The following is a 24,872-nucleotide window of genomic DNA, read 5'->3' on the forward strand; positions in this document are numbered from 1 at the left end:
ATGAGTGAAATCATATGGTATTTACCTTTCTCAGTCTGACTTATTTCACTTAGCATAATACTCTCCAGGTCTATCCAATTTGTTGCAAATGGCACAATCTCATCCTTTTTATGGCTGCATAATATTCCATTACAGAGGGTGTACACAAGTACAGCATCACATCTTTCTTATCCATTTGTCTATTGATGGACGCTTATGTTGCTTCCATATCCTGGCTATTGTAAATAATGCTGCAATAAACAAAGGGGTGCCTGTATCTTTTTAAATTAATGTATTTTCATTTTCTCTGGGTAAATACCTGGTAGTGGAATTACTGGGTCATATGGTGGTTTTACTTTTAATTGTTTGAGGAACTTCCATCCTGTTTTCCACAGTGGCTGTACCAATATATGTTCCTACTAACAGGGTATGAAGATTTCTTCATATTTTGTTTCTTTAAAAGCCTCATATAGTTGTTTTGCAATCTATTATTCATAATTCCTGTTGCAGAAGTTCTTGGGGGTTATAAATCTGGTGTTTGTTGTATCCAATGACAATCATTTGTGGTAGCCAGTTTCCTTGTGTCATTTGGTAATTTTTTATTGTAGGCTTATATCTGATTAAACTTAATATATGGGAATCCTTCACATCTGAATTGGGCTTGCTTTCCTCCTAAGAGAATTTGGGGAAGTCAGGAAGCTGCCTACTAGGGAACACTTCAAGACTCTCAGCTTAGTATCAGAGTCTCTAGTTCACTCTCCCACCTTGAGGCAAACTTCCTCAGATCCTTTTCCCAAACCCGAGGTGATATTATTATTTGCCCTCTGACTCAGAAGTTTATTCACATTCATCATTTTTGTTTGAGCTTATTGTATGTTTGCTGTTGGTGCTTTCTCTTGCTTTACTGTGGGTAAAGCTTTAAAAGGTATACGGACTATGTTTATTCAGGATCTAGCTGTGTTATAACAGAAGGATGGCCTGCCATCCTGTTAGAGGCAGCAGTGAGACAAGTATTTTTCTACTGTACCTCACTCAGTGAACTCATTATTCATTCATACATTTATTCATTTACTTATTCAAACATTCATTCATTCACTATTTTCTGAGTACCTATTGAGTGCTAGGCCCTATACTAGAGCTTTTATCTAAAGCTGAAAGTATATTTCTCAGCTTCATAATATACATGAATGTCTGCGTATCTTTTCAGCAGCTAAAACCAACTTTTTATTAAAATAGATGTGAATTACTGGGAGTGTCATAGAAAAAGAAACCAGTTACTGAAGTTTAGGGTATCCAGGGAGATCGCCTAAGTAAGAATTCTAATAGTAATCCTAATAATTTGAGAAAAAATAAAAAAGAAAGCTCTTATCTGGGAACAGATTATTGATGATTAAGATACCTGGAAAGTACTTGAGACTTCTTTGAAGAATATCAGCTGATAAATACAAACATCAATTTCATTTGGTTTGCCTTTTCACCAGTCATGTTAGAACTAGAAAAGCAAATCCCAGAGTATCATATTTCAGAGGTAATACAGTTATCAAGAACATGGACTGGGGGCACCAAGTGTGTCTCAAAGCAACAAGATACAATCCCTGCCTTTAAGAATCCAACACGCTAGTGTGAATGGCAAACAAGACCAACAATGAGAACACAGTGTTGGTAAGCCTGGTGTAACTGAGTTCACTTGAGTGGGAACACTGAGGAAATACGTCCATAAACTGACACTGCTGGCAAACTGGGGGTTAGCCCGGGGGAAGCTGCCATCTTTGTTCCTCTTACCTGTTTTGTTGCTCTTCCTGATATTGTTGCTTTGTTTTAGCTTCATTTTCCAGGGCTTCTTTTATTCTTTCCTCGAGTTGCTTCTTCCCCAAAGCACATGTGTCTGAGAGACAGACTTTGTGAGCTTGTTCTAATTTCTGCTGTAGATCCAAAATCTTGAAGGAAAAATTTCACCAATAAAATGTTAAGCAAAGTCTGACCTTTTTTCCAATTAGGGATATGCCATATGAGGAACTGGCAAACACAGTGCTAACAAACAAATCTGGTCTAAAGTAAACAGCAAGGCTAGATTTATTTTAATTTTAAAATAAATTACCTAAGTTTTACAATATATGAAACATTCACACAGTTTAACGGATGTTTGTGTAAATGAAGCTTTATAGTGAAAGCTCCTTCCCATCTCTAGCTTGTCTTCCTGCCAGTTTTCCTGCACTACATACATAATCACTGGTATTAGTTTCTTGTGTACCTTTCCGGGATTTATGCCTACATAAATATTATTATACAGTTCTCCCTCGTATGCATATTTTTTACACAGATGATGACATATCATATATACTTATGTACTTTGCTTTTTTAAAAAATATTTTTTTTTTTAGATAGAGAAAGAATGAATAGAGGAGGAGGAGGGGATAGGGGGAGGAGAAAGAATCTCAAGCAGGCTCCATGCCCAGTGTAGAGCACGATGCAGGGCTTGATCTCTTGACACTGAAACCATGACCTGAGCCAAAATCAAGAGTCAGACACTTAACTGACTGAGCCACCTAGGTGCCTCAGATGCATTTTACTTTTTATTTTTTTTATTTTTATTTTTTGCATTTTACTTTTTAAAAATAACACTATATTTGGTGATTTTTCCATATTATATGTGTATATAGAACTCTTATAGATGTATACCATTCCATTATAAGGATATATTATAACTTATTTAAATAGATCCCTACTGATGGGATATTTAAATTGATTCCAGTCTTTCGCTATTACAAACAATCGCTCTAGAATAAATTATAAGATATGAATTTGCCAAGGCAAAGGTATTATTATTTGTTTGTTTGATAATGCCAAACTGACTCCATAGGTATTAGGCCAATTTATACTTCCAACAGCAATGTGTGAGCATGTCTAGTTTCTTCACAGTGCAACTAGATTCATGATAAGATTTTTTTTTAAGATTTTATTTATTTATTCATGAGAGACACAGAGAGAGGCAGAGACAGAGGCAGGTACACGTACTAAATTGTTTTCCAAAGTGTTCATACTGGGATGCCTTGGTTGCTCCATCAGGTGAGCATCTGGCTCTTGATTTTGGCTCATGATCTTGGGGTCCTGGGGAGCCCTGCATGGGGCTCCATGCCCAGCACGCAATCTGCTTAAGGATTCTCTTTCCTCTCCCTCTGCCCCTCCCCACACTCTCACATGTGCTGCTCTCTGTCTAAATAAATGTCTTTTAAAAAAAAACCCAAAGTGTTCATGTTAATTTATTCTTCCAATTGCAGTCAATATTTAAAACTCCTTATTGTACAAAATGCTCACCGATATTTAGTACTGTCTAAATTTAGATTTTTTTACTAATCTGGAATTACCAACTACTTTTCTGTTTTTTTATTTAAAAAATTTTTTAAGAGATTTTATTTATTTATTTATTTATTTTAGAGAGTGAGTGAGAGAGAGAGAGAGAAAGAGAGAGAGAGAGAGAGAGAGAGAGAGAGAGAGATCATGAGCAAGGATTAAAGGCAGAGGGAGAAGCAGACTCTCCACTGAGCAGGGAGCCCGACTGGGGGCTCCAACCCAGGACCCTGGGATCATGGCCTGAGCCAAAGGTAGACACTTAACTGACTAAGCCACCCAGATGCCCACCAATTACTTTTTTAATGGAGTAATAATATACACAAAGTGCACATATCTTGAGCATACTGAATGGAGTTTCACTTACAACTGTCTCTCACATCAAGGTATAGGATACTCCCAGCACCACAGAAAATTCCCTCTAGTCCTCTCCCAATTAGTGACCTAATAAAGACAATCTCATTCTCAGATCATAACTTAGTTTTGTCTATTCTTAAACCTCATATAAATGAAATTAAATGGTATGAACGTTCTTGTTCTGGTTTCTTTAGCTCAAAATTAGGCTTTTGAGCATAATTAAGATTGCTGTAATCTACTTTTATTTATTTATTTATTTTTTAAAAATATTTTATTTATTCATGACACACACACGCAGAGAGAGAGGCAGAGATACAGGCAGAGGGAGAAGCAGGCTCCATGCAGGAAGCCGGACATAGGACTAGATCCTGGGTCTCCAGGATGAGGCCCCGGGCCAAAGGAGGCGCTAAGCCACTGAGCCACCCGGGCTGCTCGCTGTCATCTACTCTTAGATATTTGTTTTATACTTATATGGTTTGATGAAATGATTTATTTACTTATTTTATGATTTATTTTTTTATGTGAAATTTGACTCTCCAACCCACAGACCAAAATGTGCAACTGTTACATACTACTGCCACCTGGTGTTAGGCAATCTGAAATGCAGGGGCATTATTTCAAAACAGTCCATTTCACAACACAAATCTCCCCAAAATTACAAAGTAAATATCATATCAGCAGACAAATGAGAGGAGAATAAATCTTTTAAAAGTTGAAAGTATAAAACAAAAGTCATATGGCTTCAATCGGTTACTTTAAGTTCATGTTATAGCTTTAATGAAACTTAATCTTTTAAAGTTCATGCAGTTTAAAGAAACACGAGATTTACTGGAACAGTAGGAGCAGGTGATGTCAAAAGAGAGGAAAGTATGGAAGAGCAAAGAAAAACCCGAGAATTCTATCAAGTTGGCATTGTAACTACTTCTTAATATCCTTAGGGAAATAGGATTTCAGTTGTGATATTCAGTGCATGCTGTTTATTAAGCTTGAGGATAATTACCTTCGCTTCTGCATCAGCAACTTTTGATTTCTCCTGATCCAGCTTTTCCTGCAGGTTGTTCTGTGATTTAATGCTCTGAGCCTGTACCTCTAGCTCCAGTTCCCGGATTTTCTGCTGACAGTGCTTCCATTCTGCTGTGAGTGAAGAGCACATCTTTGTGCTATCTAAGAACTTCTGCTGGGCCTGCTTTAGTTCAACTTTGATCTAGAGGTGGGGATTAAACAGAGTGATAGTAATAAGCATTGAAATAAGACGAATATTGAGCCAGGATAAGCACTTTTCATAGTGCAGTCCCCCAAGAGCTGACAAATAACCAATGTCATATGGATGGTTACCTCTCTGGAGCTGTCATGTGTTAGTAAGGTTTGCCAAAGTCTATCTAGCCAGATGGCAGATGGCAGCTGGACAGAGGAATTTTCCCAAGAGTTTCTATACACGCATCATCTGAACATTTTCCATCCTTTTTTTCAATCTCCTACAAGCTGGCTTTCATCCTCACTACTCCATGAAACTGTTTATGCCAGGGGCACTACTGATCTCCCCACTGCCAAAATGAATCCAATGGACAAACTGAACTCTTAGGTAGTGTTCACTCCCTCCATCTCAGAAAGTTCTGTTGGAGTCTATATGATACCAAACTCTGCTGGTTTTCTCCTTTCTCTTTTCTGTGTTCCTTCCTGGTCCTTTCCATTCTAATGCTACCCAACTTCTAAATATCATTGGACTACCCTAGGCCTTGAGAGTGGTTTTGAAATACCACCTTTATGCCCATAACTGCCAAAATAAAACTCCTTGAGTCTGTCCATATCAAAAATCATTTTTTCCCTCAATCTCCCTGATTTCAGTAAGTGATGCCACCACCTAAAGTTCTGTTTGAGCCAGTAGTCTGAGAGTCATCCCGAGCCTTCCTTTCTCATCATGAGCCCATTTGGCACCTGCTGGCATGCTGCCTCCACAACGTGTCTCGCATCAGCCCATCTGTGTCCACCACTCTTGTGTACGACATCATCATCTCTAGCCTGGATCATCATGATAACAACATGGTCCTGCTGCTTCCATTTTTATTCCCTTCTTATCTCTTCTCTTCATTGCAGCCCAAGTGTGTGTTTGTTCTTTCTTTCTTTCTTTCTTTCTTTCTTTCTTTCTTTCTTTCTTTCTTTTTTCCTCCTTTCCCTCCATCCCTACTCTCTTTTCTTTTCTTTCTTTCTTGAGAGCAAGTGCACAGGAGGGAGGGAGGGGAAGAGGGAGAGGGAGAGAAGCTCAAGCAGGCTCCACACCCAGCACAGAACCTGATGCAGGGCTCCATCTCACAACCCTGAGATCATGTCCTGAGCCAAAATCAAGAGTTGGAGGCTTAACTGACTGAGCCAACCAGGTGCCCTCCCCCCGACTCCTTTTCTTCCCCTTGCCAACCTCTTTTAAATCACAGGTTACTTAGCACCATGAAAGTAAAGGGGCTATCTTTATATTTAAAAATTGGTGACTAATTTTAGTAAAAATTTTGAAAATTTAAATGAAAAGAAAAAATTTCTATAAAAATAAAATTTACTAAAGTTGATAACAAGAAAAAATGAAAAGTGTGATTTCTTATAACTATTAGGAAACTGAATCAGTAATTGAAAATCTTCCTAGAAGAAAACTCTAGAATCATAAGGATTCAGAAATCAGTTCTTACAATTATTGAAGAAAAAGGAATTGTAATTTATTGTTAGAAACTCCTCCAGAGGTTCCTCAAAGAATTAAAAATAGACCTGCCCTACGACCCAGCAATTGCACTGTTAGGGATTTACCCCAAAGATTCAGATGCAATGAAACGCTGGGACACCTGCACCCCAATGTTTCTAGCAGCCATGTCCACAATAGCCAAACTGTGGAAGGAGCCTCGGTGCCCATCGAAAGATGAATGGATAAAGAAGATGTGACTTATGTATACAATGGAATATTCCTCAGCCATTAGAAACGACAAATACCCACCATTTGCTTCAATGTGGATGGAACTGGAGGGTATTATGCTGAGTGAAATAAGTCAATCGGAGAAGGACAAACAGTGTATGTTCTCATTCATTTGGGGAATATGAATAATAGTGAAAGGGAATGTAAGGGAAGGGAGAAGAAATGTGTGGGAAATATCAGAAAGGGAGACAGAACATAAAGACTCCTAACTCTGGGAAATGAACTAGGGGTGGTGGAGGGGGAGGAGGGCGGGGGTGGGGGTGAATGGGTGACGGGCACTGAGGGGGGCACTTGACGGGATGAGCACTGGGTGTTATTCTGTATGTTGGTAAATTGAACACCAATAAAAATTAATTTATTAAAAAAAAAAGAAAGAAACTCCTCCAGAGAACAGAAAAAGGGTATGTTTCCCATCTCATGTTAAGGGGCTAGGGTAACCTTAATGCCAATATCTGACATGGATGTTATAAGAAAGGAAAATGACAGGCCAGTCTCATTCAGGAACAAAGATGCAAAAATTCCAAAGAAATACTGGCAAGCTAAAATCAGCAATGTAGAAAAAGAATAATAATTTAGGATGAAGTTGGGTTTATCCCAAGAATGCAAAGTTGAGTTAACATTAGAAAATCAGTTAATGTAATTCACCATATTAACAGATTTAAAAATCAAAATATGCAGAAAAGTAATTTGATAAAATTCAACATGTGCTCATCACAAAACATTGAATGAACACTAGAATTTTCTTAATGTGATTTTTAAAAGTCTTAAAAAAATACCTTACAAGACATATTCAATGAAATGAGACTGGGAAGGAGAAAATGTACCCACTATCACCAGCTCTATTTGGCACTATATTAGCCACTGCTTAGAACAAGGATAAAGAATGAAAGGTGGAACATGTGTAGAAGGGAAGAAGGAAAATCATATTTATTCTTATATGATATGATTGCTTATATATAAAATACAGAATAATATAAATATAAATTATAAGAAGTAATTAAAAGCATGGCAAGGTTTTTATTAGAAAAAACTTAGTACATTTTTGTGTTAGCAATAGTTAGAAGATGAAATTTTTAAAAAGTTACCACTTACAATAGTATGGAAAGTATCAGCACCTAGGAGTATGTCCTACAAAAGATGTATAAGACCTCCACAAATAAAATTATGATACTGGGAGAAATTAAAGAAGACCTAAATATAATACACACACATTTTGTAGAGGATTTGATATTATAAAGATTTAAATTCTCCCCAAATTTATCTATAGATTTGGTGTATAGATTCAGTGTAGAAATCCCAAAAGACCATGTGTGTAAATATGTGTATATGTGTGAGTACATGTGGGTATGAGCGTGTACCTTGACAGGATGATGACAAAATTTATACAGAATTTCAAATGGCCAAGTGTAGCCAAGGCATCCTAGAATAAGAGCAACAAGAAAAAAAGATGTGCTCTATCAAATATTAAGATTTATGTAAAGCTGAAGTAATTAAGATAGCATGTTATTGGCACAAGAATAGACAAAATAGGACAATGGAACAGAATAGAGAGCTTGGAAACAGACCATATATATATACTAATATTCTTATGGCCCAGGTGACAATATAGTAATGTAGGAGAATATCTTTATGACTTTGAGGTCGTCAGTGATTTTGTCCTTTTTTTTTTCTCAAAGATTTTTTATTTGTTTATTTGAGATAACAAGAGAGAGAGAGAGAGCATGAGCATGAGCCAGGGAGAAGAGTAGAGAGAGAGAAGTAAGCTCTCCGCTGAGCTCAACCAACTTGGGGCTTGATCCCAGAACCCTGGGATCATGATCTGAGCTGAAAGCAGACACTTAACTGACTGAGCCACTCTTGTTATAAATGGCAAACATTGATTAGGTTAAAATTTAAAACTTTGATTCATCAAAACATATATTTAGAGAGTGAAAATATAAGCCATAGAGTAGAAGATGTTCATAATACACACCTGATCAAGGCTTCATAAATTAAGAATTCCTATAAATTAATGGGAAAATTAAAAGGACAAAAAGAAAGAAAGAAAGAAAGAAAGAAAGAAAGAAAGAAAGAAAGAAAGAGACAGAAGCCCCCCAGAAAGGTAAACAAAATCTTGAACAAGTGTTTCACAAAATAGAAACTCAAATGTCAAATAAATAAGCTGTTCAGCTTCATTTTTAAAACAAGGAAATGCACATTAAAACTGCTAAGAGCTACCACTATACACATATAAGATTAGCAAAAATTGTAAAGTCTGACAGTATCAAGAATTGTTGAGAATGTAGAGCAATAGAAAACTTCATACCTGCTGGTAGGAGTATAAACCTTTAGCAAAAGTTCAAGTCATATATACCCTATAATTTCACTCCCACTCTCTTCCTAAAGAAATACGTACTATGGATGGACACCAGAACACATGTATACGAGTGTTCACAACAGCAGTTTTTGAAAAATAGAGGCGTTACTCAGATCCTTTTGTGCATTCACTATTCAAGAAAGAGTCTTAACATTCAATAAATGAACATATCTGAAATAACATGCTCTTATGCTCTATGTTTAAAAGCAAAGGTCCGGGATCCCTGGGTGGCGCAGCGGTTTGGCGCTTGCCTTTGGCCCAGGGCGCGATCCTGGAGACCCGGGATCGAATCCCACATCGGGCTCCCGGTGCTTGGAGCCTGCTTCTCCCTCTGCCTGTGTCTCTGCTTCTCTCTCTCTCTCTCTCTCTCTCTGTGTGACTATCATAAGTAAATAAAAAAATAAAAGCAAAGGTCCTTGGATAAAAGCTGCTCAAGTGTCCAGAGAGCTAAGCTCCTGATACCTCCTTTTGCATTAAGTTCTGAACACCAGATATGCCATCTCCAAAAATGTTAACAGATATGTAAAAATGATCAAAATGATTTATTAAACAGAGTAGAAATGAATGTGTGTAGAAATAAAGAAACCCTACGGGACTAATATGCCTTGATATCATTGGTGGTCAATATAGATCAATAGAGAAAAACTACTGTAATAAGCTAGTCTCTTTGGTGTTACCAAAAAGAAATTATAGATCAAGTTTTAATAAGCTTCCTATTTTTCCAGTAAAAATCCTTCTTTGTCCCCTTCCCTGCCACTCTAAACTAGTTCAACCTCTCTCTCTCTTTAATTTTCTCATTTTATTTTGGAGGATTGATAGAGCTTTTTAAACTTCATTGACAGGACCAAACCTATTAAATACAGGTGTCTTCTCAAAAGGCTCTCTAACTTATTAGCTAGGAACTTTCATTTTTCTTTCTTTCTTTCTTTCTTTTTTTTTAAGATTTTATTTATTCATAAGAGACACCCAGAGAGAGAGAGAGAGGCAGAGACACAGGCTGAGGGAGGAGCCGGCTCCATGTAGAGAGCCCGACGTGGGACTCCATCCTGGGTCTCCAGGATCACACCCGGGCTGAAGGCTGTGCTAAACCGCTGAGCCACCAGTGCTGCCTGGAACTTTCATTTTTCAAGAACCAGGTAGCCATGTATAGAGGAAGACATGTGATTTCACTTATATGTGAAATGTGAAATGCAATACAAACAAAACAAAACAGAAATGAATTCATAAATGCAAAGAACAAACACACCAGAGGGGACGGAGGTGAGGGGGTGGGCACAATATGTGAATGGAATTAGGAGGTTAAAAAATAAATAAAAAAGAACAATGTAGCCTTAAAAACGGAGTAAGATGCAGGCAGATCTAATGAACAGGAGAAAAAACAAACGAGGGAAAAGAAGAAATCAAATGTTGGAAAATTTGGTGCATTTGACTAATTCAGGGTTATGAGACCTAAACTTCTTGCTATAAATAGAAAAGTTTCGAGTCCTCTCATAATATATTGTCTACCTCCTCCATAGGCCAAGAAAGCTAAAGGCTTCTGGGACCTGTGATCATCAGTCATAGAGCTAACACACAGTATTTTGGCCATGCTGGTAATGAAGAAACGAGGTAACAGTGGAGCAAACACTATTATGGCCAATGATGTGCATCTAGGAGGGCTTCTTTAGCTTTAGGTTGGGGTATTCAATCACAAATAAGAGGATCCAGCATAGTGTCTCAGTGTTGGTGGGGACAGAACAGCTCTCTGCCCGAAGCTGTCCAAGCCTATAGCATTCTTCTTAATAGCCCCAAGCTGGTAACATATAAGATGTCCATAAACCATACAGAGAATAAATAATGGCAATTTCTTATGATGGACTGCAAAGGAAATGAACAATAGCTATATACTGCAACATGGATGGACCTTCCAAAGTAGGTCATAAGAAGATAGACACAAGAATAGGCAAAACTAAACTATATTGTGTGAGATTCATATATGGGTGGTGAAACTATAAAGTAAAGCAAGAGGGTTATTGTCAAAATCAGCAGTTATGGCTAAAACGGAAAGGTGATTGAATTACAATGGGAAAGAGGCACGAACTGCTAGTAGGTGGCCAATGTGCTGTTTCTCATCCTGAGTGGTGGTTACATGGGTAATCACTTTACGACAATTTGTTAAACTCTATTTTTAGGTTTTATGTACTTTCTGAGTGTTCTAGGTCATAATAAAATGGTTTAAAGGCAATAAATTAATAATCTAGTTTCTTAATTAATCTTAAATATGTCTAACATTAGCCAGAGACCCAGAGTTTGATCATTTCTGAGTGGGTTTTTTTTTAAATTTTTATTTATTTATGATAGTCACACACAGATCGAGAGAGAGGCAGAGACACAAGCAGGCTCCATGCACCGGGATCCCAATGTGGGATTCGATCCAGGGTCTCCAGGATTGCACCCTGGGCCAAAGGCAGGCGCTAAACTGCTGCGCCACCCAGGGATCACTCTGAGTGGGTTTTTAAAAGTAAGTTCTTAGTTTGCAAAGCTGAGGTTCCAAGATGATCCCAAGTTGAGGAGAGGTGTAATACGGAAAGTTAACTCTTCACAGGAAAGAGAGAAACAGACCTGGATTTAAATTCTGACTCCATGATGCATTAGCTTTGCAACCTTGGACAGTTTCTCATCTATAAAATGCTGACCCTTCACAGCCGTAGGGAGGTTTATAAGAGATAAAGTAAATTAAAAAAATAAAAAGGTAGTTGGCTGTTGTAATGACTCCATTTAGGTACCTTGTCTAAGGAACCAGCCAAAACACTGATATCTCATTATTGAAATGGCCAATATTTTACCCCACCACTAAGGCGATTTAGAACAGAACTTTTACCAATCTATCATTTACCCATCCCTAAAGGACTCATTCATTAATTTAACAAATATTTCTGGGGTGCCAACCACAGATAAGGCATCATAATGTGTGTTGCTCTGGTTATTACACCTTAAGAAAGATATAGTATTGCTTGGATGTGCTCAGAGTTAGACAGTTGAAATGATCTCAGAAATGTGTTTGAAAAGAAAAGTGAAAGCCCCTCTTATAAGGAAATTTCAGATTTAACTTAAAACTACAAAGGCTTGAGAAAATATATTCAAATTCAAAAAATCATGAAGGGTAAGGATAAGGAAGAGGTTTCTTCAAATAATCCTGGAATAGTAGGACTCTTTAGAAGGGCTTCCCTTAAAGTTTGACATAAATGACTATTTTTTTTCTTCTGTATCTTCCCTACTAGATTTTGAGTTCCTAAAAAGTAGGGACCCTTCTTAATCCATTCTTAGGTCACTTTTTGAAGAAGGTACCTTGTTCCCGCTACACTAGGTGTGATGAATTTTCCTGTAATAGTCCAGAGAGTAAATATTTTAGTCTTTGTAGGCCACATGGTCTCTGTTAGAACTACTCAAATCTGCTATTATAATGTGAAAGCAGCCATCTGTAATATGTAAACAAACAGGTGTGGCTGTGGGCCAATAAAGCTTTATTTACAAAAAAACAAGAGGCAGGCAGGATTTGACCATGGACTTCTACAGACGAGGGGATAAGAACTGTATCAGTTTTACCTACAGTTAAACCCTCAGTATTAGCAAGATTTCCTGCCTAGGCTATGACTTAATACTCAGCACATACTTGTTGAATGTTGAATTCCAGAACTTTAGATAGGGACTTACAGAAACTAGGCCCCTAATATACATTTACAGAATCGAACTTCAATTAAAAGGAAGCACTATTTTACATGATGGTTCAGTCTGAATATTTATGTGATTCATAAAATTTAGATGACTTTCTGGATGGCAGTTCTATATAGATTATTTTAAAACAAGCATGTTTGGGGGCTGTCCTCCTAACTTTTGATAGTCTCATGTCAGGAAGAACAATTTTGCCCTCCTATGAATTAATTGTACCTCGGTGCAGTTGATATATGATTCAACCAATAATAATTGAGCTCTTAGGGATAAATAAGTTTATAGGTAGAACTAGAGCAGGACCTCCAGCATTTGGGGTCAGGTCCTTCAAATTTATTGTTACAAGTTTTAGCTAATGATTTCAAAAGACTGTGTAACTTAAAAAAGTTTTCCACATTTACAGGTTGACAGTACACACACAAGTTCAACAGCAGAGAAACAACTGAACTGTGTACGTACTTGGTAGGGCAAAGTCAGAGTGAGTTATCAGAGAGCTCACATTGTCCACACATCTGTGGGTCCTATCACGAATTATGCAGCTGGGGAATTCAAACTCATTTGTCCCCTGGGCCAATTAGCAACTGAGGCCTCCCCCCAAACAACCCCCAACCCCCCCAATCAAGGCTATGCCCACCAGAGTTACCTTAATGTTTTCTTCTTGAAGTAAGCTATTGTGCTGCTTCAAGTCCAAGTTCTTTCCTCGCTCATATTGGAGCTCTTTTTCGGCTGAGCAGCACAAAACCTGGAGCCGGTGCAAATTCTGGCGAAGCTTTTGTACATCCTCTTGCTGCTGGTATTTCAATTTTTCTTCAGATGATGGAGGCTAAACAAACATTTTAAAAGAGGAACATGGGCAATTTGAAAGAATATTGGTAAAACATGGGTTCCAGCTGTCAGAAGCAGCAATGCCAGAGCGTGAATGTTCTTGGAGTTGACTTACTGACAGCAAATTACTCTTTTTTATATTTATGGCTAGTTGGTACATGTTCATATAACTTAATTCCTACTATTTTGGAGTGAAAATATCAAAGAAATCATTTGAGCAAACCAGTTAAGTATAGACAACTAACTTTCTCACTTTTCATACCAATGAAGGGAAACAGAAGCATGATCATTTTAGGGTAAAACATGCTTTAAATGAGGAGTTCAAAGAGCCAATATGTGAAGAAGGAAAGTATACACTGTATGTGTGTGTGTGTTGGCGGCGGGGGGCGGGGGGGTGTCTGTTGGCAAAAGAGAGAGAGAGAGAGAGAGAGAGAGAGAGAGAGAGAGAGAACATTTAGCAGGAGATCTTAAATTCCCAGTCTTACTCATTGCTTTCCTGTTACTACCAGAAAATTCTTCTTCAGTTACTATTTAACAACCACACACCCTCCTGTCAGGTCTCCAGGTGAATAAAACCACCTTGACCAAAGGAGGAGTCACTGGGTTTTCTAACCAGTAGGCTCACATGGGGGTGCTATGTAGATAAAGAATCTAGGGATCCCTGGGTGGCGCAGCGGTTTAGCACCTGCCTTTGGCCCAGGGCACGATCCTGGAGATCCGGGATCGAAACCCACGTCGGGCTCCCGGTGCATGGGGCCTGCTTCTCCCTCTGCCTATGTCTCTGCCTCTCTCTCTCTGTGTGTGACTATCATAAATAAAAATTAAAAATTAAAAAAAATTCCTATCTTGGTTTAGTCAAAAAGGCAGTCTGAATCCAATTTGCCTGTCCTAGAGCTGCAAGTGTCTTAAGTTCCCTAGAAAAAATTCTTTAACGGAAAATTATTAAAAACCCTAACTCTGGAATTAGTTTCAGTCCTGAATCTATCTTAAAGAAGTTACTTAGTCTTCCTGCTTTTCATTTCCCTCATGTTAAAATGGGGATAATAATGATAACTGCTGGATGGAGTAAAGGGTAAGAAAAGGAAGAAAAGGCATGCAAGCACTTAGCATGATGCTTAGTGCACAATAAGCACTCAGTAACATTACCCATTACTGTGGATGCTACCAAGCTTAATTTTAAGGGCCTTCTGCTTCCATCTGAAAACAAGAATTCTCCTGAAGCCTGGAAACCCTTGATCACCAGTCTAGCTTCTTATCTATCAGATGGCAGTATTTATTTATTTATTTATTTATTTATTTATTTATTTATTTATTGGCAGCTTTTAATAATCAGTTAGTAATCAGCAGCCCGTATGGCCACTTAACATGCCCAAACAGAGATATACAAGAGAAGCACCCCCTTTTATACCAATGTACAAAGTTTTTAGCCTGTTTTGAAGATGAGAAAAACCAGAACAAAAGTTCTTCTTGCCTACATTTTCTAGTCAAGTCACTTTGCCAGAGTAGAAATGCAAACTATTTTTCATGATAGGCAACTAGTAAAGAAGCTACCGGTCAACCAGTCAAGTGACCAACATAAAGTGTATTTTTTCCCTACCATATAAAATGCTTCTTGGAAGAAAATTATTACAGAAGTGTTTGGACTCACTCAGGTAGTAGGAACCATGTAGTAATGCAAAGTAAAGAATATTAAGTGTCCTTTCCTGATCCATCAACAGACTTATTAAGCTAATCATCCTCTCTGAGTCTCAGCTGACTCATCTGCAAATTAAAGGCTTAAGACCAGATGATGTGTATGTAATGGCTCTTCAATTCATAATTCCTTAAGAATTAAAATGAAACAAATTGGAACCAGCATTATCTTAATTTTATATGCTTAAAACCTAGCTTTTAATATTTTCAAATATTATCTTCATAAAATAAAAATTTAACATGAACCAAATCCATATACTGGTCCCAATGACAGAATCATTCCTTTTGTGGAAACAATTAAAGCCTATGAGCCTTAAATATTCTCATCCAGGGCAGCCCCGGTGGCTCAGCGGTTTAGCGCTGCCTTCACCCCAGGGCATGATCCTGGAGACCTGGGATCAAGTCACATGTCAGGCTTCCTGCACGGAGCCTGCTTCTCCCTCTGCCTGTGTCTCTGCCTCTCTCTCTCTCTCTCTCTCTCTCTCTCTCTTTCATGAATAAATAAAATTTAAAAAATATATATTCTCATCCAGTGAATGTGGATGGAACAGGTTATCCAACCTGTAAATATGTCAGTCATTAAATGAAGTCCAATGGTTCTGACTCTCTACTCATCAAACATCCTTCAGATTTTGATTTGTCTTTCCCAGCTCTCTATAGGTAAATGTATTGTTCATTTTAACATGTTCAAGTGCTGTTTATAATTATTACAAAATAATAACTGACATTCTGATTTTACCCAATAGTTTCAAAAGTTTGGTTTAATGTGAGTTTATCCCCAAGACACAGATCTATCTATTCTAAGGGGACTAATGCATCAAGTTTCGGAGCCTGCAAACCTAACAACAGACACCCTGGAAGGGCCTCCGGAAGACAGCTTGCCAGTCCTCAGGAAATTAGCTTTACATGAGAAGTGTATGTTTTCTTTGAATTTTTCAGCAGGGGGAAGCAAATGACACAGCAGCTAAGAGGTCAAGCTCTAGAGTAGATCAACTCAGGTTCCACCACGATATGTCATTCTGGGAAAATGGTTTAACCTAAGGCCTCAGTTTTCCTTATCTGTAAAGTGGCAACAATAATATCCTGCCTCGTTGTGTTGCTTAATATACACAAGGTATTTAGTACAGTCCTGGAACAAAGCAAATATTTAAAAATGTTACAGAAAAACAAGAGGCTAGATTTTTAAACCTATAAAATTAATTATTGGTGATTCCAGTTCGTTTCACAAACGTTGGGGAGGTAATAATCTCGAATTCAGCTATCACAACCTTACCTGGAACACTGTTGAACAGCAGAAATTATGCCACCAAATGCGATCAGCAGCCACAAATGATATCACAAATACGTATGAACAATAGAGCTCACCTACTTACTCATAAAAAAGGCTTTCACAATTCTTTTTCTATGTATTTACTATCTATAAGCATTCTTTAAAGTTTGGTATCTGGTCTCAAGCTACAGTTGCTTAAATGTGTATGTTATAAGATTAAGAAGATGCAGCACACATGGATAAGCAGCTAGGCACTAGACACTAAACCAACAACAGCAGTGAAGACCAAAAATTTACACATACCCAAGAACTAAAAAGTAGAGCAATTTATAGCCACCAGTAGGTCAAAGGACCCTCTGCACAGAAAAAGGTTCTGAAATTATCATTACACAGCACCCTGAAGGAAAAAAAAATCTATCTAAAACATCTTTTCTTCTCTGCTTACTTAAAGACGTAAATGAAATGGTGTGTGCGATACTGCTTTGGGAAATGTAAAGTTCAAAATATAAATATGTTCTTTTTTCTCATGAGGCCTACATCTATCTTGTCTCTTGCCATATGTGCCCTGACACCAGGGCCTGGCATGTTATAAATACTCAATTAATAATGGTCAGATAAACGAGTAAGAGCAACTTACCCTTCTCTCAATAATTCAAAGTCATTATTATGGAACAAAATTAGTGAACTCTGCAAGAATTCAGTGAAACCCTTGAGGCTATGTGGTGTAGAGAACCATCTGCCCTTTCACAAAGTGGCTCTTCTCCCAGATGTCCCACATAATTTATATATATTTAATAGTTTTTTACCTCTCTCCTGGGTATAGGGAGATGATTCTTCAAATAATGAGAAAGGACACATTAAATAAAATTAACAAATGAACTGGGGTGCTACTTCTCATACTTTCCAACTCATTGTTTTTTAAGTGCATTAATCATTTTAAGCTTATAAACAAAGATTTTATAATCTTTGTGACCACAGTGCTCAGCCTCTTCCCAAGCCTCCTATGCTGTTGTTCCCTGCCCAACAAAGGGAACGAACTTCTTGGGGGATTTAAAATTAACCTCTTTTTGAACATTTGGTGTTATGCTCCCCTTTGGTCTTCTGAACGGATGTGATGGCTCCCTTCTCTTCCAAATGTATCTGAATCTCCTTTTAGGTATCTATTTTCCTTCTTTATTGTGACTTGCCTCAGTTTTCAGACTCTATATTTGAATCTCTTCTCAAATATATTTTTGACTTCCTTGGCTATTACTCTGCCTTTTTTCCCCTAAATATATACTTGAAGCCATTTTAAAACGCATATTATTAGTCATTTCAAGTTGCTTTACATATGTGCACAAAGGCCTCCTCTGTGGATCTCAGAATAATTCCTAGATAGGTACATATGGGGGAATTTATTTATTTATTTATTTATTTATTTATTTATTTATTTATTTACTCATGAAAGACACAGAGAGAGGCAGAGAGAGATACAGAGACAGGAGAAGCAGGCTCCATGCAAGGAGCCTGATACGGGACTTGATCCCAGGACTCTGGGATCACACCCTGAGCCAAAGGCAGATGCACTGAGCCACCCAGGCATCCTGGGAAGTCTTAATTTGTACAGGAGGGAACCTGAAAAATTGAGGTATAAAAGCTGAGGTGTGGTTGGCAGGAACTCCCTTGATTTCTCCAGCGGGCAGATCTTGTGTAAATAGCAAAAGCCAAATTTAAAACAATTCCAAATCTATGGTCTTTTCCCCACCCAAACTATTTTGTACATCTAAGCCAGGCACTATGAATAGAAAATATGACCCAGATCCTGCCCCTCCCTATCTTGCCTCCCCGGGGAGCACACACTGGCAACCAATCAGTATTTCTTTCTGCTGAGCCTAAATGAAGCCTTAAGAACCCTTTATAACAAAGTGGATCAGCTGATGGGCTTAGTTCTGATCCTGATTGCCATTTTATGACCATTCAGGCCATGGCGATGATCTTGCTTAATAACATAGATTAATGTTGATATAAAGATGGTGCTCACATTCACAGCTGGCCAGAGGAAATGGACCTAGTCAAAGCAAGTGTTTACAGCACCTACCTGGGCATTATTGTCATTTGAACTATCCCCCGAGCTCTGAGACTGCCGGAGGCTCTGATTTATAGAATTCAGCTCTTCACTAAGCCTCATGACTTCCTCACGCTTGAAGGTCAACTGCTGTCCTTCACCCTTCATATCTTGGTTCTGTTGTGAGTCCTCCTTCTGCCTCTCTCTTGGCAAAGTGCCCTCTTTTACTGACTCCTCTGCAGTTTCCTTCTGCTTACTTTCTCCTTGTTCAGGACTTGGTACAAATATAACAACAGAAAACTGTCAAAATGCTTGTTATAGTAGCAGAATATGGAGAAAAAAAATATCAACCAGTACTGCAAGCAAATTTTTCTTTTTTTTAAAAATTTCTATTTATTTATGATAGTCACACACACACACAGAGAGAGAGAGAGAGAGACATAGGCAGAGGGAGAAGCAGGCTCCATGCACCGGGAGCCCGATGTGGGATTCGAGCCCGGGTCTCCAGGATCGCGCCCTGGGCCAAAGGCAGGCGCTAAACCACTGCACCACCCAGGGATCCCGCAAGCAAATTTTTCAACTTGAATTCTGTAGCAGAACAGTTATCTTACTCTTATAAACTTTAAAAACAAATGAGTCATATTTTTTTTTACTCACACTCAGGGAGATGACCCATCAGAGATTTTCATCTATACCAAATCAACCAGTTTACTTTTATTTTTCCAAATCAGCCAGCTTAAGTGAGCTTTTCACTTTTTCAATATTAAGTATGGCAATGGGTAGACACAGCTTATAAAGATTTTTTTTAAATCACTCAATAAGCATCAGGCACTTTAGCAGGCATTGGGGCTACAACAGGACATAATCCCTGCCCTAAAGGGTTTACAATTTAGTGAGAAATAAGGATAATAAGTGAGTAGATTACACCAGTACTAAGTAATCTGAGGCCTGATGGATGAGTAGGGACAAACCAGGCAAACATAAAGGTACAGACATGTGCATAGTTGCATATATATATATATATATATATATATATATATATATATTGGGGGAAGGTGCTGGTATAGGTGGGAAAAGAGAAAAATAGGTGTTCCGAGACGACTTAATAAATAAAATAGGTAAAAGCCTAGCAGCAAAAGAGAGAATGTCCTTAGAAAGATCATTTAGATGCCATTGGTGGGAAACCAGAGATTATTAGTGATCTATGTGATAAACAGTGATTGACTAGAACAGGATGGTGGGGATGGAAACAAGCAGTGGATTCTAGAAATATTCAGAAGACAGTATTGATAAAGTTTGTCATGAATTGGATGTGGCAGCAGAGGAGGAAAATGAATAATGGATGACACCTAGATATTTCTGACTGGGGCAAATAATCAAACGGATGGTAGACCAAGAAGGGGGAATGTGAATTTAGATTGGAGAGATGCCTTTGGTGAACACAGAGATACAGAAGACTGTGAGCAGAAGCCTCAGGATCAGATAACACAAGCCAAGGAAAAGGGAGAAAGTGAGAGGAGGACCACCATTCTAGATAGATGCCTAAAGACTTGCAAGGAACAAGCAGAGGAATGAGAGCCTGGAGGGGAGGCTGAGAAGCCAGAGAGGGAGGAGGAAAACCAAGAGACTGTGAGCTGAAGAAGCCAAGGGGAGGGAATGTACCTTCAATGGTCAGACAGTGTGGATGACAAGTAGAGTGAAGACAAACATGCTGAGTTTATTTTTATTCCCTTCATTTTAAATTTGTTTCAGCTACCTTGGAGCCTAGCATAGCATGCTTCACAAATTATAGTTGGTGCTCAAATTCTTCAAGAAGGCAATTTGGCAGTACAGATCAAGAGCCATAAAAATGTTCAGACCCTTTGACTGAATAATTGAATACCAATGAATTTACTGCAATAGAATAATTCATAAGAAGAAAAGAGCTGAATGTATAATAATGTTCATAAGCATGCTATTTAAAATAGTGATTAAATGGAGACACAGAAATGGCTAAGAGAATTAAAGATAAATCAACTTGAAAGTGGTATAAAGACTGTTCATCAACATGAAAAATACTGATTAAAATAAAATGGTAGAACAATAAACTATATATATGTATGTAATGTGTATAAACATACATAATGCCTTGGGAAATGTGTATATAGAAAAAACTGGAAAGGACAGGGGAAAATTATGTCTAGGGAGGTTTTTTTTTCCCTTTTAAAATTCCATTGACATTAAACAAAAAAAGAATTAAAATTCTTTTTGAACTCAGCAGGTTGTGTTTTTGTTTTTGTTTTTAGAGAGAGAGAGAGTGCAAGAAGAAAGGGAGGAGAGGGAAAGAGGGAGGGAGAGAGGGAGAGAGAGAGAGAGAGAGAGAGAGAGAATCTTAAGTAGGCTCCACACCTAGCACAGAGTCCAAGACCCTGGGATCATGACTTGAGCCAAAATCAAGAGTCAGATGCCTACCTGACTGAGCCACCCAGGCACCCCAACTCAGCAGGTTTTTAAAGATAATATACTCAAATTATCCAAAACAATATGAAAGACTAAAATGCTTTAAAAATAAATTTCTGATAAAATACAATGATTTTTTTTCCCCATCCTTCATAAACTCTGTTCCTTTTCCTACTCCCAGTGGAAGCCAGATTTAATTGAAGACTGGGAAAATGTAAACATATATCTCATAATTTTTAGAATAGAAAAGCCGACTTCTTCTGGGAAGATGGAGTGAACTTACTTTCCTGTTTCCCCCACCAAGTACAACTAAAAGCCCGGCATTATAGATAAAACAAACATAAGAAGACTCTGAAAGGTAGAGAGAAGGCAGACCCAATTAGGGTACTCAGGACTCGAGGAATGACATGACTGTGAGCTTCCCGGGTTTTCTTTTCACCTCAGGTATCCTAGACTTGCATCTGAAGAAGCTGGCAACCCAGACAACACCAACAAGAACAGAGGACCAAGAAATGGACAGCAAAACAAGTAAGAAAACTTTCAGGCAATAACTGCTTTACTCCAGCCAAACACCACAGAAAAAACTGTGGTCCCACCCTCATCCATGTCAGCCAAGGTCAGGTTAGGAGTCTAATACTTCCTCCTCTGCCAGGCTATAATGAAGCGTCCCACCTACCCCATTAGGGTGGTGTGACAAGCCAACAGGGAGCAAGGACTTTTATCTCTGCCAGGCTGACATGAGGAGTCTTGGACTTTCACCCCCACCTGGCAGTGAGGAGACACCTTTCTTCCTTTCCACTGGGGTGGTGTCAGAGGAGGTCTAGTGGAGAGTAAGGACTTTCACTAACAGGACCACCCTTACCCACTTACATGTGGTATCATAGAGACCCAGTGGATAACAGTAACCAGGCACTCTTCCCCCTCACAGCCAGAACAGGATAAGCAGAGGCCTCCCACCCTCACCAGCAGTAATGAGGAGCCCTTCTTTCCTTAGGTGTCCATGGAGGTTGAATGGAGAACCTTGACTTGTACCCCACCTGGGGTACTAATGAGACAGCACCCTCCTACTCCCCCTGCCAGAGTGGTATCAGAATAAGCCAGTTAAACTGAAGGCTTAAGTAAGACCTAGAGTCTCATAAAACCCAAAATATTCAGATTTTAATCTAAAATTACTTCTCATACCAATCTCCCGGAAAATGAGAAGAGATAAAAATAGATGATAAAACCAACAAGTCAGAATTATCTGACAAAGATTTTTAATCAGCCATTATAAAAATGCTTTGATGAGCACTTATGAACACAGTTGAAACACATGAAAAAATGCAAAGTCTCAGAAAAGAACTAGAACGTCTTGGCAGGGAAATAGAAGATATAAGGGAAGAGCCAAATGGAAATTTTGGAACTGAAAAGTACAATAATTAAAATAAAAACTCAAATGCAAAATGAACTTAAGTTGTAAAAAACAAAACAAAACAAAACACAGGAGACAGTCTTCAAGATTTAAAGCTAAGGAAAAAAAAAAGATTTAAAGCTAAGCAGAGTTCCGAGACTTAACACCAAAAGTATGATTCATAAAACGAAAGACTGATGCGTCATCAAAATGAAAAACTTCACACTGAGAAAATCCCGAAAAGAGGGTAAATAACAAGCTACAGACTGGGAAAAATATTTGCAAATCACATAGCTGATGAAGGACTAATATTAGAATTCATAAAGAACTCTAAAAACTTAATAGTGAAAAAATAAACCCATTAGAAAATAGGCAAAGACACAAAAGGAGACTTCACTAAAGAGGATAGACTGCTACAAATAAGCACATAAAAACATAATATTATTAGACTTCAGGAAAATGCAGATTAAAACTATAATGAGATACTACTATACATCCATGAGAATGGCTAAAATTTACAAGTGACAAAACCAAATGCTAGTGAAGATGCAGAGAAACTGGATCACTCCTATATTGCTAGTGGGAATGTTATAGTAACTGGGGGAAAACAGCTTAGCAGTGTCTTAAAAAACAGCAAAAAAAACCCTAAGCATACGGTTACTACGTGACCCAGAAATTGCACTCCTGGGGATTTATCCAAGAGAAATGAACAATTACGTTCATATAAAAACTTGAATATTTATAGCAGCTTTATTCAAAACAGCCCAAACTAGAAATAAACTGGATGTCTTTCAATGGATGAACAGTTAAACTGTGGAACAGCCATACTGTGGAATACTACATAAGTCAAAGGGTCCAATTATTTTTTAAAGATTATATTTATTTATTCATGAGAGACACAGAGAGAAGGAAGAGACATAGGCAGAGGGAGAAGTAGGCTTCCTGGGGGGTGGGGGGGAGCCTGATTCAAGACTCGATTCCTGGACCCTGGGATCACGACCTGAGACGAAGGCAGATGCTCAAACACTGAGCCACGCAGATGCCTCAAAGATCCAATTATTGATACAGAAATTAGGTGAATCTCCAGAGAATTGAGTGAAAAAAAGGCCAGCCCCAAAAGGCTACACATTGTATGGTTATATTAACATAACATTCTTGAAATGAAAAACTTAGAGAAATGGAGAATAGACTGGTTAGAATTAGATGAGGGCCTAGAGTTAAGAAGTGGGTGAAGTAGGAGAAATGTTGGGAGGGAGCCTGTAAGAGAGCAATACAAGGGATCCCTGTGGTGATAGAAATGTTCTGTACCTTGACTGTATCAAAGTCAATACCCAGGTTATGATATTATACTATAATTTTACAAGATGCTACCAATGGGGGAAAACTGATAAAGGGTACATGGGACCTCTCTGTTATTTCTTACAACTGTATGCATGTGAGTCTACAAGTACCTAAAACTAAAAATTTTTCTTTAAAGAAAGGGCAAATATGAATTGGTCATTTAGGTGTAATATCTATGAAGGTGATTGATTTGTCACATTTAGAAGGGTAAATGACTTTATAGAGTAAACTTAGCAAGACCTAAATGTAATTTCCTTCTATAATTGCATGGGGGCCATGCTGACAGCCTTCATTATGCTTCCATAGTTTAAGGATAAAGTTTAAATGGTCTTCCTCTCAGGTGGGCCTATGAGATGTGCTTGTAAAGCCATATTTAGAGCAAGGCAGTCAGTAAGTCTTCTTTGACTTGGAGGGAATGATGAGTAAGTGCTCTCTAGGGTAAAATCCTGGGGCTGATGCCATTTTACATCTTCATTAATGGTCTGGAAAAATGAACAGCATTCACATGAATTCATTAATTAAGAAGAATTAGCAATATCCTGGAATATGGGAATTTAAAGTGTTCTTGATACATGAGGACAATTAGCCATTAAATAAATGCCCTCCAAATAAATAAATAAATAAATAAATAAATGCCCTCCAAAAGGAAGTCTTTGTCCCTTCAAAAGATATAAAATGTGTGATGCAGAAACAAAAGGCAAACTGAACAGATTTTAAAAAGTAGTACATACTACTAGGTATTACTTTATTTTCTTTCATGTAGTAGTAGTAATAATGATAATGATAATAATAATGTAAAAGTTGTGTAAGCAAAAGTAAACCACCAGCCAGAAAAGACATATTGCTGAGAACATGTCCTGCATTGTGCACACCTGTACTTTAGGGCTGGGAAAACTCACTGTGACTCTCAAATTTCTCCTTTAACACAGTCCTTTTTTTTTTTTCCTCCAGTAACTTTTCTTTTGTGTGGTTTTTTTTTAAAGTTTTTACTTTAATTCCAGTTAGTTAACATACAGTATAATGTTAGTTTCAAGTGTACAATATAGTAATTTAACACTTCCATACAACACCTGGTGCTCATCATAACGAGTGCACTCCTTCACCCCCATCAGCTATTTCCTTCATCCCCCCTCCCATCCCTCTGGTTCTTAATCTTTATTTGAAAGGATC

The 24,872-nt window shown here is 38.0% G+C and overlaps 1 protein-coding gene across 1 annotated transcript in view; it reads right to left on the minus strand.

The window, feature by feature from the left end:
* The window catches only part of CCDC30 (coiled-coil domain containing 30), a 121,597-nt gene that overhangs the window by 31,743 nt on the left and 64,982 nt on the right, over nt 1-24,872 (minus strand). Inside the window, 3 exon segments of the mRNA XM_055342080.1 lie at nt 1,762-1,916; nt 4,685-4,888; nt 13,345-13,524. Coding sequence (XP_055198055.1) covers nt 1,762-1,916; nt 4,685-4,888; nt 13,345-13,524 — 539 coding nt within the window.

Source organism: Nyctereutes procyonoides, unplaced genomic scaffold, assembly GCF_905146905.1.
Source record: "Nyctereutes procyonoides isolate TBG_1078 unplaced genomic scaffold, NYPRO_anot_genome, whole genome shotgun sequence".
Taxonomy (NCBI): domain Eukaryota; kingdom Metazoa; phylum Chordata; class Mammalia; order Carnivora; family Canidae; genus Nyctereutes; species Nyctereutes procyonoides.